At 29.1% G+C, this 16,980-nt stretch overlaps 1 protein-coding gene across 1 annotated transcript in view; it reads left to right on the top strand.

Moving 5' to 3' along the window:
• The window catches only part of LOC136072026 (GTPase Obg-like), a 40,235-nt gene that overhangs the window by 17,383 nt on the left and 5,872 nt on the right, over nucleotides 1-16,980 (top strand). Inside the window, exon 5 of the mRNA XM_065819951.1 lies at nucleotides 1,050-1,185. Coding sequence (XP_065676023.1) covers nucleotides 1,050-1,185 — 136 coding nt within the window. The remainder of the gene's footprint in view (nucleotides 1-1,049; nucleotides 1,186-16,980) is intronic.

Consider the following 16,980-nt stretch of genomic DNA (forward strand, 5'->3'; position numbering starts at 1 on the left):
CTTATTCTGAGGGCTGCCTAATAAATTCGTAACAACAATAAACATTTTTAAAAATTGCAGTAAATGTTCTGAAATAATCTATTCATTGTTTTCCGATAACTTTAGTTTAGAATCATCAGTATCACAACAAAATGGGATCAAAGCTTTTGTTCAAAAATTTTTAATAAAACTCTAACTCTTCTTGTTATGTTTGACTATTCTATCTGGTTGTTTGAACCTATTTTCTGGCACTTGATGCTTTGTAACCTGCTTCTCTTATTATAGCGACCATATTTTTAAAGGCCATTGGTTAGCCAATGAACTGTTAATTTAAGAAATGAGCATTTTCCAAGAGTAAATGTCTATCCATCAGTTGTAAATGAAATGGATGAAGCATCATTTAGTTTATATTGGATTTTTTTTTTTTTTTGATTTTGTTGTATATGTTTTAAAAAACAAAATTTTTAATGTATTTTTTTTACATGGAATGCAATAAGTAGGATATGGTTTAGCAATCTTTGAAATCCGAAATGTTCTAATATAAAAAATGGCTATATCAATTGTATCATTCTGGTTATAAAAAAATCAATTGTATCATTTCTGCAAAAGTTATGAATTTGGACCAGTGATTATTATTACGTGCGGGGCTCTCAAAAAAGTTTCAGCAAAGTTTGTGGAGGAAGTTGCCTCATTTGATTTTTTTCAAACATTTTATTGGTTTTCTGCTTTTCTTTTGATTTCTTCAAGTTTTGATGTATTCAAGTTTTTCTTTTTTTGCTATTTCTCTATGTTTCTTATTAATAGAACACAGCATATAGTTGTTATAATTAAAGATTTATAGTTTGTTTTTTTGTTTTTTACCTCTTGTAATCTTATGTTTGCATGTACTCTCTATAAAGATTTGTTATACTTTTTTAAATTTATTTTATTAAATTAATTATAATTAAATTTATTATATTTATCAATGGTTTTTGATTTTTTTTTAATCATTTAATATTGTTTTCATCAATATTTTCATGCTGTTTTTTTTATTTTCAAATTTATAAATGATTTACTTTTTTAATATCAAGGTTGGTTTTCCTAATGCTGGCAAATCAACATTATTACGTGCTATTTCACGTGCAACTCCAAAGGTTGCAGATTACCCATTTACCACACTCAGCCCTAACATTGGTATAATGACATATAAAGATATTAAAGTAACTGGTATAATTAATTTAACAATTTATATTCTTAAAATTTGAAATTTTTTGTATATTCTATATTTTGTATGTATGTATGTATGTATGTATGTATGTATGTATGTATGTATGTATGTATGTATGTATGTATGTATGTATGTGTGTGTGTATATATATATCAGGGCCTATTCTAGGAAAAAAAATTGGGCAGCAGTATCCCCACCCCACCCCCACATACAGGAAAATTTAGCAGAAAATCAGCATTTTTTAGCAAAAATAAAAAAGGGAAAATTAAAAAAAAAAATCTCAAATCTCGATTTGGATGCCACCTCAAATTTTAGTGTGGGCACTTCCCTAATATGGTCAACGCTGTCGAAAATGGTCAAGAATACTTTAAGTCAAGTTCTTTAACAAATTTAAAAATGAATAAAGTACCAAAAACTATAAAATACAAAAAACCATCGTCATCACCAAGTTCTCTAAACTTATCATTCACTAATATTCATGGTCTTCCAAGTAACTTTTCTTCTGTTGAGTCTTATCTCTTGCAAAGTTCACCAGACCTGCTCTTTGTGAGACTAATTTGAGTTCAGCTGTCTCATCTTGTGATCTTAGTGTTGATAGTTATCTACCTTTAATTCGTAAAGACTCAAATAGTCACACGCTTGGCCTACACATTTACATTCATAAGAATTCACCCATTTGTTGGGAAACAAGGTTTGAATCCACAGACTATTCTTTTATGTGTTTTCATTTAGCTCCATTTCACTCTATCACCTTTCTCTTTGTTCTATATCGCTCTTCTTCGTCTTAAGACTGCACTATTTTTGGTGTTATTTCTGATCATATTGACCAAGCCCTCTCTCTTTATCCATCAGCTAATATTGTTGTTGTTGGTGACTTTAATGCTCACCACTCTGAATGGCTTGGCTCTAGTGTCAGTAATTCTGCAGCCATTGAAGCCCACAACTTTTGCCTTTCTCAATCTCTAACTCAAATGGTCAACTTTCCAACTTGCTTTTCAGACAATCCGAATCATTAACCTTCTCTACTCGACTTATGTCTTGTTTCTGATCCTAGTCAGTGTTCAGTATCTCCACATTCACCCTTGGGTACTTCTGATCACAGTTTGATCTCTCTAAAACTATTATCTCATTCTTCTATATCATCTAAATCCCCCTATCATCGTCCCTCTTACAACTACAGTAAAGCTGACTGGGATTCTTTCCAGGATTTTCTTCGTGATGGCCCTTGGGTAGAAATTTTTTGTCTTCCTGTCGACAAATGCGCATCTTACATAAATTTGTAGATTCATGCTCGCATGGAATCTTCTACGCCCTCTCCATGATTCCTAGTCAAGTCTCACTCTTCTCCATGGTTTTCCTCACATTGTGCTGCTGCAATTACCAATTGAAACTGTTACTTCCAAATCTATCAGCAAAACAATTTTCCAGAAAATAGACGTCTATTGTAAAAAAGTTTTTTCTAACGCCAAAGCCCGCTATTATCAGGTCATGAAATCTTGTATTTCATCACAAAAATTAGGCTCTCGTGACTTCTGGAGAATTTTTAATAGTATCATTAATAAAGGCAAATCTGTAATTCCACCTCTCTTGTATGGTTCGGATCTTAAGAGCTAGCGTCTTTTGTGCCATCTACTAAAATTCATTCTCATGTTACTTATCATTCAATTAAGTCTCATCCTTTTTCTGTGACTGTTCCTAAGTGCTCCAAAAACTCTTTTTTGTCTAGTTTTTTTCCTCGAACATCAGTTCTTTGGAATTCACTGTTTTCATCTTGCTTTCCTGATTCATACAATTTGCAATCATTTAAGTTATCTGTCAATTGTTATCTTGCTCTGCAATCTTCATCTTTTCTCTTCCAGTAACTTCCAACTCTGATTAGTGGTTGCTTGCAGCCTTGTTGGAAGAGAAGTCGTTTAAAAAAAAATAGCCCCTGTATATATATGTATATACATATATATATATATATATATATATATATATATATATATATATATATATATATATATATATATATATATATATAACGTCTGTTCACAAAAAATCCGGACTGATTTCAAATGTACACAAATTGTTCTAAATTTTGAATTTTCGATTCGAAATTTTTAAATTTAATCGGTCAACAACAACAGTTTCATTTTGTGGCAAAATTGAGTTTAAATAATTAATTCAAATAAACATGGAGCATCTAAAAGAGAACGATGTTAGAAATGTGATTGGAAATTTTTATAAACAAAGCATAAACAGTGGAAAGAAATTTACAGTGGATCATTTTAAGAAAATGGGAATCGCTAAATCTACAATTTATGACATAATTAAAAGGTCTGAAAATAATTTGCCAATGAATAGAAAAATCGGTTGCGGCAGAAAACCTTTTAAAATTACACCAGAAAAGAGAGAGTCCATGATTGCAAGAGCAGAAGAGAGAATCGGGATTTCGCAAAGAAAATTGGCACTAAAATATAAGATAAGCGTTTCATACGTAAATAGATTATTAAGTATGCATGGACTAAAGTATACCAAAGGAAAAAATGCACCAAAAACAACAGAAAAGCAAGAAATTAAACAAAAGAAAAACTTATTAAAACTTTCAAAAACTTTTTTCAAGCCATCAAATGAGTTTGAAATCATCATGGAGGATGAATCTTATTTCTGTGTAAATGGTGCAAATTGTTCACAAAACTCTGGCTACTATACAAAGGATAGTTTTCAAACTGATCCTAACATTAAATTCAACTTCAAAAAAAAGTTTGATGAGAATGTTCTTGTTTGGATTGCAATCAGTCGTTTTGGTCATTCATCACCTTATTTTGCTGTAAAAAACTGTGCACTGGATGCAAAAACTTATTCTAAAGAATGTATTACAAAAAGACTTCTTCCATTTATAAATTCCAAGCATCAAAACATGAAAATTTTATTTTGGCCTGACGGAGCGAGATGTCATTATGCAAAACACACATTAGAAACTTACAACACTTTAGGTATTAACTTTGTCGACGCTAAAGATAACCCCCCAAATGTACCGCAGTTAAGGCCAATTGAAAATTTTTGGGCACATTTAAAAGCCAAAGTTTATGGAAATGGATTTACTGCGAAAAATCTTGACCACCTTAAGAATAGAATTCGATTAAAGTTGAAAGAGTTTGATCCAGACTACTTTTTCAACCTAATGGATTCAGTCAAAACTAAAGTTCGAAAAGCCGCTGATTTAGGACCACTTTCGGTTATAAAATAGTTAACAATGTCCAGTCACTCATTTTAGTTAAAATTTTTGTCAAAAATCGATTAATTTTGTATTCAATTAAGAACAATTTTTCATTCCGGATTTTTTGTGAACAGACGTTATATATATGTATATGTGTATATATACATACATATATATATAATATATCGGAAGCGTTATGTATATATGTATATACATGTATATATGTATATACATATATACATGTATGTATATATGTATGTATATATGTATATATATATATATATATTTATATATATGTATATATATACATCTAAACAAGCAATTTAAGTATTTATACAAATATATATATGTAATCAAATTAGTATATACATATATACTTATTTGATTATATATGTATTTATATATAATCATATATACATATATATATGTATATACTTATATATATATATATATATATATATATATATATATATATATATATATATATATATATATATATATATATAAATATATATATATACCTACATATATATATGTATATATATATGTATATTATACATATATATCTATACATAGATACATATATATATACAAATACATATATATATATATATATATATATATATATATATATATATATATATATATATATATATATATATATATATATATTTATATATATATGCATATATTATTAGTAAAATTAAGTTGAATTAATCGAGACCTTATAATAAAAATGCAATTAAATAATGTCACAAAGGTTTTAAAAAGATAAAAGAACTGGTAATGTTAAAAGGAACTAGATTGAAATTGTCATTTTTACATGCTTCATTTGTTTATTAATAGTGGGTTTTAATTTAAAAAATTTTAAAAAAGATTTAAATCTTTTTTAAGGAGAATCTTACTATAGTTCTAGTTTAAAAGTTATATTTAAAAACTTTGGCATATAAAATTCGCCGAATGGTCACACATTAACAGTGAACGCCTGAGGGAAGAAATGAAGTACATTAGAATAAAGGAGAATTATTTTTCGAACAAAGCATACTTTGATAGTTGTCAAGACAAAAATATAGATTAATAGAGAAATATTTAAAAAATAAATAAGACAGACAATGTATCTAAACAATACTAACATTTATAATAAACAATAAATTGTTTTATAAACACCAATATGAGCGAAGATATACAAAAAATATGTCACCAAATTAAAATTAAAACCAAAAAATTGATTACAAAAATAAAAAGTATGTATACAACAATGAAAGGCCTCAGAATGGAAAAAAAAAAGTTAATGCTGATATGTAAACATAATTTGTGTAGTGATTAAGTAATAAACATCTCCTTAGAGTTGCGTCTATTAATACTGAAGTTTCGATGGGGATCAGCACTTAAAACTAGTTTATCCCATCAGACAAATGCCATCATTCCACTTATGCTTTTTCTTTTTATTTTCATTATTTTACAAGGAATTTTAAAAAAAAAGATTACTTTTTGTATTATTTAATTTAGAATTTAGATAAAATCTTTTTCTTTTTTTTGTTGTTTTTTCGTTCTCTTTTTTTTATTATTAAATACTTTACAATTTGATTAGAAAGTTACTTTTTTCATTTGTTTTAATCATTTTTGTTTAGAATTTAAATTAGACTTATATATATGTATGTATGTATATATGTATGTATGTATGTATATATGTAATATATATATATGTATGTATGTATATATGTATGTATGTATGTACATATGTATGTATATAGATGTTTTATATATCCTGTATATACAAGAAGAATTATTTGAAATTATTTTAACAAATAATCTGATAAATTTTTTTAAACGGTTAGAGTCATTTTTACATGAATTACTTGTTTATTATTTCATATTTGATTTTTCCCATCCTTTATGAATAGTTTCTTTAATTTTTAATTCAAATTTGTTATTGGCATGATCCAAAGTCGAAAAGCATTCATCACTAAAATTAGTAAAACAATTTTCTTTTGAGTGAAGATGCTAATAAATGAGAGTGTTTTTATCCCTTCTGTAGTGTTCAATCATTTGTTTCTCTAAGTGGTGAGTAGTTTCGCCAATATAACAAGATTTACATCCTGCACAAACAAATTTGTAAACAACGAATGATTTAAAATATACAGGAAGGTGATCTTTAGATGAAAAAAAGTTAGACACTTTTAGCAAAGTGGTTACCAATTTTATGATAACTGACTTGCAATGTCTCTTGATATTTGTGTGTAATCTTCGCCTCATTGACTCAGATATTTTACCAATATAAGAGAGTTTAAAATAGCAAGGATTTATTAGGTCTTCAGAGAGTAATTACCTTTATTCAAGTAAGAACTGTGGATTTTTTTAATTATCCACGGTTTTTACTTGAATAAAGGTAATTACTCTCTAATTAAGGTAGGTACATATTACATTTGAGAGTTTTAAAAGGGTTGTTAATATTGTAACAAAGACCAAGAATAGTATTGTTACATTTGAAAGTTCTATCCATTAAACATTTATAATATGAGACATTTTATATGAAAATGAAGCAAATGTTAGTGTGTAATAAAGGTTTTTTTAAGAAAAACTGTTGTAATTGTTGAACTGTTTGATATACATAGAGTTATGTCCAAAAAATATATTTTTGAGTTATCTTCCTTTTCCATGATAAAATATATTGAAGAATGTTTTTTGTTGATGTCCAAAAATCCAAAAATAAAAATGCATGGTTTTTTGATGGGAAAGCAGCAAAAATGTCATCTACATAACATTTGTAAAACAACAGTTTTACTCCATTATAAGGTTTGACCCATTTTTCTTCAAAATTACTGTTTTTAAAATGACAGTATCCTTTACTATACTACTGTGATCAAAAAGTAAGGTGATTTTTAATTTAAACTTCCCGCCTTATTCGAATCGTCCAATCTTTTTTATTTTTAAGTTGGTAGGAATGTCATTAACATTTGCGCCAAATTACATGTCAAACTCATAATTATTTTTTTTTGTTTACGCTTGTTTCTGAAGTACCAAAAGTGCATTCGGCGATTTTCACGATGTCTAACTTTGAGCAAAGAAGTGCTATTAAATTTTGTTTGCGGAATGATATTTCTGCTGCTGAAACGTATCGAATGTTGCAAAAGGCCTTCGGTGAAGAGACTATGTCTCAAAAAAATGTTTACAAGTGGTACAAAGACTTCAAAGAAGGCCGAGAACGTGTTGATGACTTGGAACGCTCTGGATGACCATCGACTTCGATTGATGATCGCCACATCAACAAAATCAAAGAATTGGTGCTTGCAAATCGTCGGTTAACCATTCGAGACCTTGTTGACATGGTTGGAATATCATTTGGGTCGGTGCAAGCGATTTTGAAGGATCATTTGGGCCTCAGAAGACTCAAATCACGTTTGGTGCCGAAATTTCTCAATTTCTTTGAAAAAGAGCGTCGCGTTAAAACGTGTGAAGCAATGCTTTCTGACTATCAAGACGTCTACAAACAAATTATTACTGGCGATGAGACTTGGGTCTATGCATATGACCCTGAAACAACCGACCAATCAAGTGAATACCGTGAAAAAGGCGAGCCGAGACTGAAGCAACCATGTCAAAGTCGCTCAAAAATCAAGGTCATGTTGACTGTTTTCTTTGATTATTGTCGTGTCGTGCACTAAGAATTCCTTCCAACTGGCCAAACTGTCAACAAGGAATATTATTTAAGCGTTATGCGACGTTTGCGTGAAGCTATTCGCAAAAAGAGACCGGAATTATGGGCCAATAACTCTTGGATTTTGCACCACGATAATGCGCCTTCGCACACAGCACTGGTTCTTCGTGAGTTTTTTGCCAAAAACTCTACCCATGTTGCTCCACAACCACCGTATTCGCCCGACTTAGCACCGTGTGACTTCTGGCTGTTCCCAAAGCTCAAGAGACCACTCCGGGGAAATCGTTTTGAGTCCATTGAAGAGATCCAACGTGAATCGGCACGCGCATTGAAGGCTATCCCTACCGAGGACTTTTCAGCATGCTTCGAAGACTGGAAAAAATGTTGGCAAAAGTGCATTTTTCATTTTTTTTAAAAATTCACCTTACTTTTTGATCACAGTAGTAGGTATGTATTTTTACAGGGTTCAACAAATTGTTAGACAGGCAAAATTTTTGTTATTCATTTTGCGGCTTTCATCTTATCCTGATTAATTTTCAAAAAAAGTCACCTACAACACAAAATTTTTAAACTGGTATATAAGTTGTGTTTGCAGGCAGTAGCATTATGACTTTCTGAAGCCTAGAATTTTCTTGAACCTTATGGAACTTGCTCTAAAATTTTCTGGACTGTTTTAGATGTTTTTAGAAACCTCTGAAACTTTCTGAACTCTCTAGAAGTTTCTAAAAATTAGCAAGATATTATTTAGCTATATAAGCTGCCTGATTGAGCAACGCTAATAATTATATATGAATCTGTATTTGCCAGGTGGCAGTCGAAATTATAGCAAATTATATTATACTATAATATATAGTCATAATATACATATAATTATAGAATATAGAAGTACAATAGCATTTATATTTATTATTATTGCCTTTTAGAAATATTTCAATATTTTTCTGGGAAATAACAACTGGATACCACTCAAAATCCAAATTTTGAATTTTATTAAATTTAGACATGGGCTGTTGCCCCAGGCACAAATGGTTAAGGGGCACCTTAAAAAGCCTAAAGTTTTAACATAAATATATTATGTTTTTTTTTACTAAATAAATTTAAGTTTAGTGCTATGGTTTTATTCAACTAAGAAATCCTTTTAGCGGAAACGGTTGAGGGAATTGAGTTGCAATCGTTAGCATATGTTCAAAGAGAAAAACACAAAAGCTAATTCTTGTCCAAAGAAAATTATGCAAATTGTTTTTTATTGTGTAAAGGGAATTGCTTGTGTAGCATTTGTTACATTATGGAATCCTATAAAACCTGAAAATAAAATAAAATCATCTTTTATAGAAAAGTTTGATTTTAAAGAAAGACTAAAAGCAATTTAAGATGTTTCAAAGAACTCAAGAAAAAATTCAAGAGTTATAGACCTTTTTTCAAAAATTTGAGATTTCAACATTGAGGACAAAGTCATCCCAAAGTCATTTGTCAGATTAAAGTGCTGGCAGGAACAAAACCAATTTTTGGAAAGGTTTTGTCTATAATAAACTCCAATACCAGCTTTCTGAGGACTCACATCAGATCTTTCTATCTAGACAAGGCCGGAGCAGTTGTTTTATTTGAGACAGCACGGGGGAAAAAGTGGATCATACTAAGAAGCTAGCCTAACTTTACTACCAATTGGAGAAGAGGATTTCTGATAAGAAAAGAGACCAACCTGAGCACTCAGATCCAACACTCTTTAATTCTGAAACTGATGTTGTTGATTTATTGGGTAAGATCCAACTTTAATTCAACTAAATTCAATTTTTAAATGAAATTGCAATTTTTAACCAAATTTAATTTAAATAAATTAGATTTTTATGATGCTATTTTATACTTCAATAAAACATGATATCATTTGGTATCATTCTATTTTGATGCCAGTTATCCATACAAAAGACAAATTGGAAAACTTTTTCAGAAATTTCCCAAAAGAGGTGGTAGGCCCTTATTTGTCACAACCAGATCACCATGCTTTTCAGCAGATTGTCAAGCACAATGTTAGGTCACCAGTCCAGCAGAAATTTGCTTTAACTGTGATTAAGTATTTAGCAGTGTCAACCATATCAATGAAGCAGCATTTCAAGACTTTGTCAAATACTTGGATCGAAAGCTCCATATGAAGTCAGCCAGAACTATGGTCAGATCAAACCTTCCTTTTTTTTTTCAACAAGTCACAGTAACTAACAAGATAAAAGACCTAAAACTGTTGGAGCGGCTGTTGAAGCGGCTGTTGGAGTGGCTTTCACAACTGATTTGTGGTCATCAATGTAAGTCATTTTAAAAATTTTTATTATTTTATTAGTAATGGAATTTTGTAAATACTTTACCATAGAAGAAATTTAGGAAATATGATCCTTACCTTGACTTAACGCTTCGCTATATCTAAAAGAACTGAACCATGGAGAAGCTGCAGCTGCATTGTGGAAGTGCAGAAGGTTTTGAGATGTATGTTTATACATCTCAAAACGTTGCTAAACTCTTTGCAGGCCTTCCCAGGAGAGGCGTGCGGTCGGTCGCTTTGAGTGACCACGCATATATATATATTTTTTGAGAGTTTGGCCACAGTTTTTTAGCATATATTAATGACGCATTTTTAAAAAGGCGCTGAAAAAACCTAACTAAATTGTCGTATTATTTTATTATTTTTATTCATAATTTATTCTTATTATTAATATAAAAATATGAACATAAAAATGAAATATATATATATATATATATATTTTTATACTTATTTAAAAAGTTTTTTTCTTTCTTATTTTTTTTTTTTATGTCTAGTAAACATGAAAAAAAAAATTTATTTATTTATAATTATTTTTTATTTATTTATATTATAATTATTTATAATATATTTTTAGGTGTTGATTTTTTCAGCAACGATATTTGAGACAAGTCGAAAAAATAAACAGAAAATGTGACCGAAAACTTTTTTGAACTATTTTGATAAACACGCTCTACCGACGCGGGATGCGAACCCGGGTCTCTAAGGCGCTATGTAACGTCTAAGCCGAATGAGCTAAACATTCATATCCTATACAAGAACCTTGTAGAAAATAATTCTTCTAGAACTTAGAAGTTATTTATTGTAGAAAGACATACTTACGCGAAAAAATTTAAAATTAGAAAAAAAAATATGTAAAACAGAAAAAAAAAAATTTTGTTATAAGAAAAAATAATTCAAAAAATATATATATATACTATTTTTATGTTATTATTTCCTTATTAATGAAAAGAATAAATTATTAAAAAAATTACAAAATAATACAACGAATTTAATTTGATTTTTTCAGCGCCTTTTTAAAAATGCGTTAATTTTAATATATGCTAAAAAAGCGTGGCCAAGTTATCCAAAAAAAAAAAAATATCCGTGTTCACTCAAGGCGTGCGACCGCACGCCTCTCCTGGGAAGGCCTGCTTTGACAGGGCAATTATAGAGATTGTAGGCCTCCAATCTAATGTCCACAAGACCTGCATAAGCAATAATGCAGCAAATCTGCTAGCAGCCAAGTGTAACAGAAAATTGTATTTAGGTAAAAAAAAAAATAGTTTAATTTTTAAGTAATATATAAAGAGGGATTGTGAATTGTGAAAGTGCGAGTTGCCAAATTTGAACTTTGGCAATTCAAACTTTGGCCATTCAAAATTTTTTTTGCTCTCTTTTTTTTATGTTAATAAAATTTTTTGACAAACTATTAAAAACAAATGATTTTTTATGCATCATCTGCTAGCTCTGAGTGAGTTTTCTCAACAGGAGGCATAATTGTTATGTACAAAAGCACAAAGCATGATATTTAAAATATCATCCACGTGCTGGTTTATTGCAAGGATACCTTGGCAAGGGTGAAGATCTCTGCAATGGTCTATGAAAGTGAAGCAGAGTTGGATGATGAAAAAGAACTTGTTCTTGAAGAGGAAAAAACTGAAGTCTTAGTGGAAGGTTTAACCGAAATTCGTTTTGTAGATGGTATAAAAAAAAAAAGCAAGTTGGATTTTAGTTCTCAAACACAAAGTTCGAATTTGACCCAAATTTAAATTTTTACAAATTTTGTTCACTTCAAATTTGATTTTCCAAATTCAAGAGATCTAAGTGAACCAATTTGAATGATTTTTAATAAGCTTACAGTGTGTTTTGGATCATTGTCTTGTTGAATTTATTTTAGTTATTTTTGTTATTATTATTATTACTTTTTTGTTATACTTCCACCACCAGATTTAACTCAAATGAAAAGCTTCGCACTTCTTGGGCCAAACTCCTTGGGCCCCATCAGATTTTTTTAACATCAGATTTTTTTAATTAAATTGAAAATCAATTTACAATTGTGTTAACTTTCAACTTTAAATCAACAAAGTTAAATTAACAAAAATTTAAAATTAAAAAACAAACTTAGTTTTGCAAATAAAATGAAAATTGTATAAGTACTATTTTGTGCTAAATTTGACGCTGATTAATATTATGCAAAAATTTGACGCTGAATAATATTATGCAAAAGTTTGACGCTGATTAATATTATGCAAAAATTTGACGCTGATTAATATTATGCAAAAATTTGACGCTGATTAATATTATGCAAAAATTTGACGCTGATTAATATTATGCAAAAGTTTGACGCTGATTAATATTATGCAAAAATTTGACGCTGATTAATATTATGCAAAAATTTGACGCTGATTAATATTATGCAAAAGTTTGACGCTGATTAATATTATGCAAAAATTTGACGCTGATTAATATTATGCAAAAATTTGACGTTGATTAATATTATGCAAAAAAGTTGCAATATTGTTATTATTTTGAAAAATAAGATTCAAATAACAAATAAGATGGAAACAAACAAATAAAAAAAAGGTTATTTGGGTTTTTTTAAAAATGCCTTTTTTTACAACAGATAAATCTCTTTTTAGCTTTTATAAATCCTATATTATGAATAATATAGGATTTATTATTCCTTTATTATGAAATATATATATATGTATATTATATTTTTTAGTTTAAACTCCTTACAGAATAATCCATAATCTGATTAATTATTTGTATAGCTGGTTGGGGTAATACAGAAAAAATTATTTTGGGGAAATTAGTTAATATCTATAAAGAAAAAGAAAAATCAATAAAGATTATAAACTATGTTTCATTAAATTTTAAAAGGTTTACAAAAGATTGGCCATTATTGTTTACCAATCAAATACCTCTCAAATGTCTGTATATCTGAACAAGCTTTTCAGCTATATTCTTTCCTAACCTATTTCTTAACTTGCTCCACACAATACCAAAAGTAGAAAACACTCTTTCTATGGAGCAAGTGCTTGCAGGACAACTATGAAGAGATTGAAAAAATTTTTGCAAACCCTTCTGCTAGTGGTAAAGATTTTTGATGCAGCCTTTGCTTCATATCTATTATACCCCACCATCATTCACTTGAAATTGTAGAAATAAAGTTATCGTTGAACATATGCTGTGGAAAAGTAGTTGTGACTTTTAGCCTTAAACCATAGTATCCAGCCAAGTATTCATTGTGCCTATCACTTAGCTAGGCTTCTTCAGCAGCTTCTTGTTCAATGCTTAAAGATTTTCCTAAAATTAAACAATAATATAGTTCTTTAAAGGTTCCATTGCTTCATCAAATTTTAACTTAATTTCAATATAATATGGCTTCAGGTCTTCATCCTTCAGGAGAGACAACCAAATTTCACATGCATCTGATAATGATGTTGAATCGCTTTGTAACAATAAATATAAACATTTTTTTAAATATCTATACAAATATTTTAGCAATATGTATTGAAGCTATAGTTTACAATATTTTAATGATTAATAAATTTGTTTTACATATAGTGGCGAGCAAAATAATAGGTGTGAATAATAAATTTCACTTAAATTGACATTTTACAGTATATTTTATAAAGTGACATCTAGGAACTGATTGCTACACAAACTATGCTTATTTTATTATAACAGAGAGCAGTATATTTTCAATTTCTTACAAATTTATGAGGGGAATACCCTATATATATATTTAACCTACAAATTTGGTGGAGCAAAATAATAGGTGTGTGTTTATTTTAACCTGTTTGCTGAAGGATTAAAAACATTTTATTATTTTTATTTGTTGTTGATATAAAGGTAAGGTCAATATTTATGCAACTTATATAAAATAATAACATATCATATTTGTATTGAATTAGAATTAGATATAAAATGGGACAAAGAAAACATTGCACAGCGATAGAAAGAAAACTTATTAGAAATTTAAGAAAACAAGGAAAAACTTACAAGGAAATTTCAGTTACGATGGGATGTTCTCAAAATAAAGTTACAAATGCCTTAAAACCAGAAAAATCACGTGAGAATAGAGGAAGACCATGCAAAACGTGTCAGCGTACGGATGATCACATTACAATTATTTCAAAAAAAGACCCATTCAAGCCAGCAACAAAAATTTTAAATGAAGTTAATGAAAATATTAGTTTTTTGGACAGTTAGAAGAAGGCTTTTAGAAAGTAAGTTGCCAGCTCGTACTCCGAGGAAAGTACCATTACTTGGTAGAAAGAACATTATGAAAAGAAAAATTTTTGCAAAAAATCATGTTGCTTGGCAGGGACCAGATATGACCAAAAAATGGCGTAATATTTTGTGGAGTGATGAAACTAAGATTAATTTATTTAATTCTGATGGAAAACAGTATGTAAGAAGACCATCAAAGCAAGAACTTTCACCTCGCTTTACTGCGAAAACAGTGAAACACGGCGGAGGAAATATAATGGTGTGGGGTTGCTTTTCCTGATATTATGACCCAATATACATACGTAGACATACTAAATAATGTCATGTTGCCATTTGCCGAAAAAAATATGCCGATAATTTGGCATTTCCAATAGGACTGCGACCCAAAACATACATCCAAAGCTGCGAAAGAGTGGTTTACGACCAATAATGTAAAAGTTTTAGAATGGCCACCTCAGTCACCGGATCCAAATCCTATTAAAAATTTATGGAGGCAGTTAAAACTTAAAATTTCTGGATAAAATCCAAAAAATAGAAATGAACTGTGGATGATGCTCCAGGAGGCTTGGTACAGCATTCCTGTAGAAGTTTGCAGAAAACTAGTGGATTCAATGCCGTCAAGATGTACGGAAGTATTAAAAAATAAAGGGTATGCAACAAAATATTAATAATTTGCAACCCTATTGACTTCCATCTTCATTTTATATTTTACACCTATTATTTTGCTCAGTGTGGAATTTATTTTTTTTAAATTAAAATATATTATATATATTTAATAACTTAATTTTTATTAATTTCTATTTATTTATGTAATAAAATAAAAGTTCTAATAAAAATTCAAATTTTTATTTTATTTGTTTCAAAGATATTCTCGTATTTGTTAATTTTTTTGTTCGCACCTATTATTTTGCTCGCCACTGTATCTACCTTATCTAATATCTATGCATATCTACCTTATCTAAATCTCACATTTCTCCAGTTGAGTTTGAAGATTTTTAGCTTCTCTGAAAAGTGCAGCATTATCTATAATTTTCTTGATACTATGTTTAATATCACTTTCATGCTTCTCTATAATATCATGGTAGTGGTTATAATTTTTAATAAGTCTTTAAATAGTCTACTTGAGAGTTCCATTGTGTATCATTAGGAAGTTGCGGCATAACTCCATTCATATCATTCAAAAGCTGAAATTAAGAACTAGTTTAATTAGTTGATATATTAACATAATTCTCTGAATAAAAGAGTAAAAAAAATTTAAACTGTAAAGTTAAAATAATATATTATAAACAATATTTACTCACACGTGGTTGGTGATGATTTTTGAAAGTATTGGTTAATTCAATTTAATGTGCCGGAAAATTTGGTGTCACTTGCTTCTCAACTAAATTTAAATAATGAGCTAATCATCCATATATAAGTAACAATGGGTATTCCTCTTTAAGAACTTCTTTCATCTTTTTCATTTTGTTCTCATTATCTATACAAATGGCAATGTTGGAAGTAGACAAATATTTTTATATTTTAAGTTAATTTAAATTAAATACTATGATACAGTGTAATTATACTTACATCTTGCTCATAAACCTTCTTGATGTGTTTTATTGCTTGAATGGCTAATTGAGCACAATATTCTTAAGTTTTTTTTTCACTTCCTGCATCTATAGCAGAGATTAAATATGGTGTCTTTCCAATATGTACACTGTGAACAATAATTGGACCATTTCTGACACTCCAACTATCTTGTATCAATGTAATAGTATTGTTTGCAAGTTCATTTTTCGTAGATACAATTACTTCATTGTTCACTTTATCCAGTAACTCTCCTGAAAATGTCTTCCGGTTTGGAGGATCATAACCAGGTCTCAAAAAATTAAGACATTTTTTTAATTCTCTATTTTTTACAGTATTAAATGGAATATTGCATACAAAAAAATTTTTGGCAGCTTGCAAGTCAAAAACATCTTTTTGATCTGAGCTTGTTCTTGATATGTAGTTTTCTATTAACTTTTGTTTTTTATATGGGGTTGATGTTGAACCAGAGTAACTACTCCCAAAGACACCAGAAGTACTCAATGCTTCAAAAGATTCTGAAGTAACTGGGCCAACTAAATCACACAACAAGTTTACAGATATCTGAGATGATGCTTGGCCATCTTTTAAAATAAAATTTTTATTTCATTTTACAACATCAGCAGATAGGGTTGTTTTTTTTTACATTTATTTAAATGAATTCTAATTCTTTCTAATTTTTGGCTATTTATAATTTGATTGCAATAATTGCACTGGTACTGCAGTATTTCTTTTCCAGAAACAGTTTTGAAAACTTAGTTACATCATTCCATTCACCTGCTAGCTTCCTTTCAGATCCAGGAGCCATAATATAAATTTTTATTAAATTCTATTATGAC

Source organism: Hydra vulgaris, chromosome 15, assembly GCF_038396675.1.
Source record: "Hydra vulgaris chromosome 15, alternate assembly HydraT2T_AEP".
Classification (NCBI taxonomy): domain Eukaryota; kingdom Metazoa; phylum Cnidaria; class Hydrozoa; order Anthoathecata; family Hydridae; genus Hydra; species Hydra vulgaris.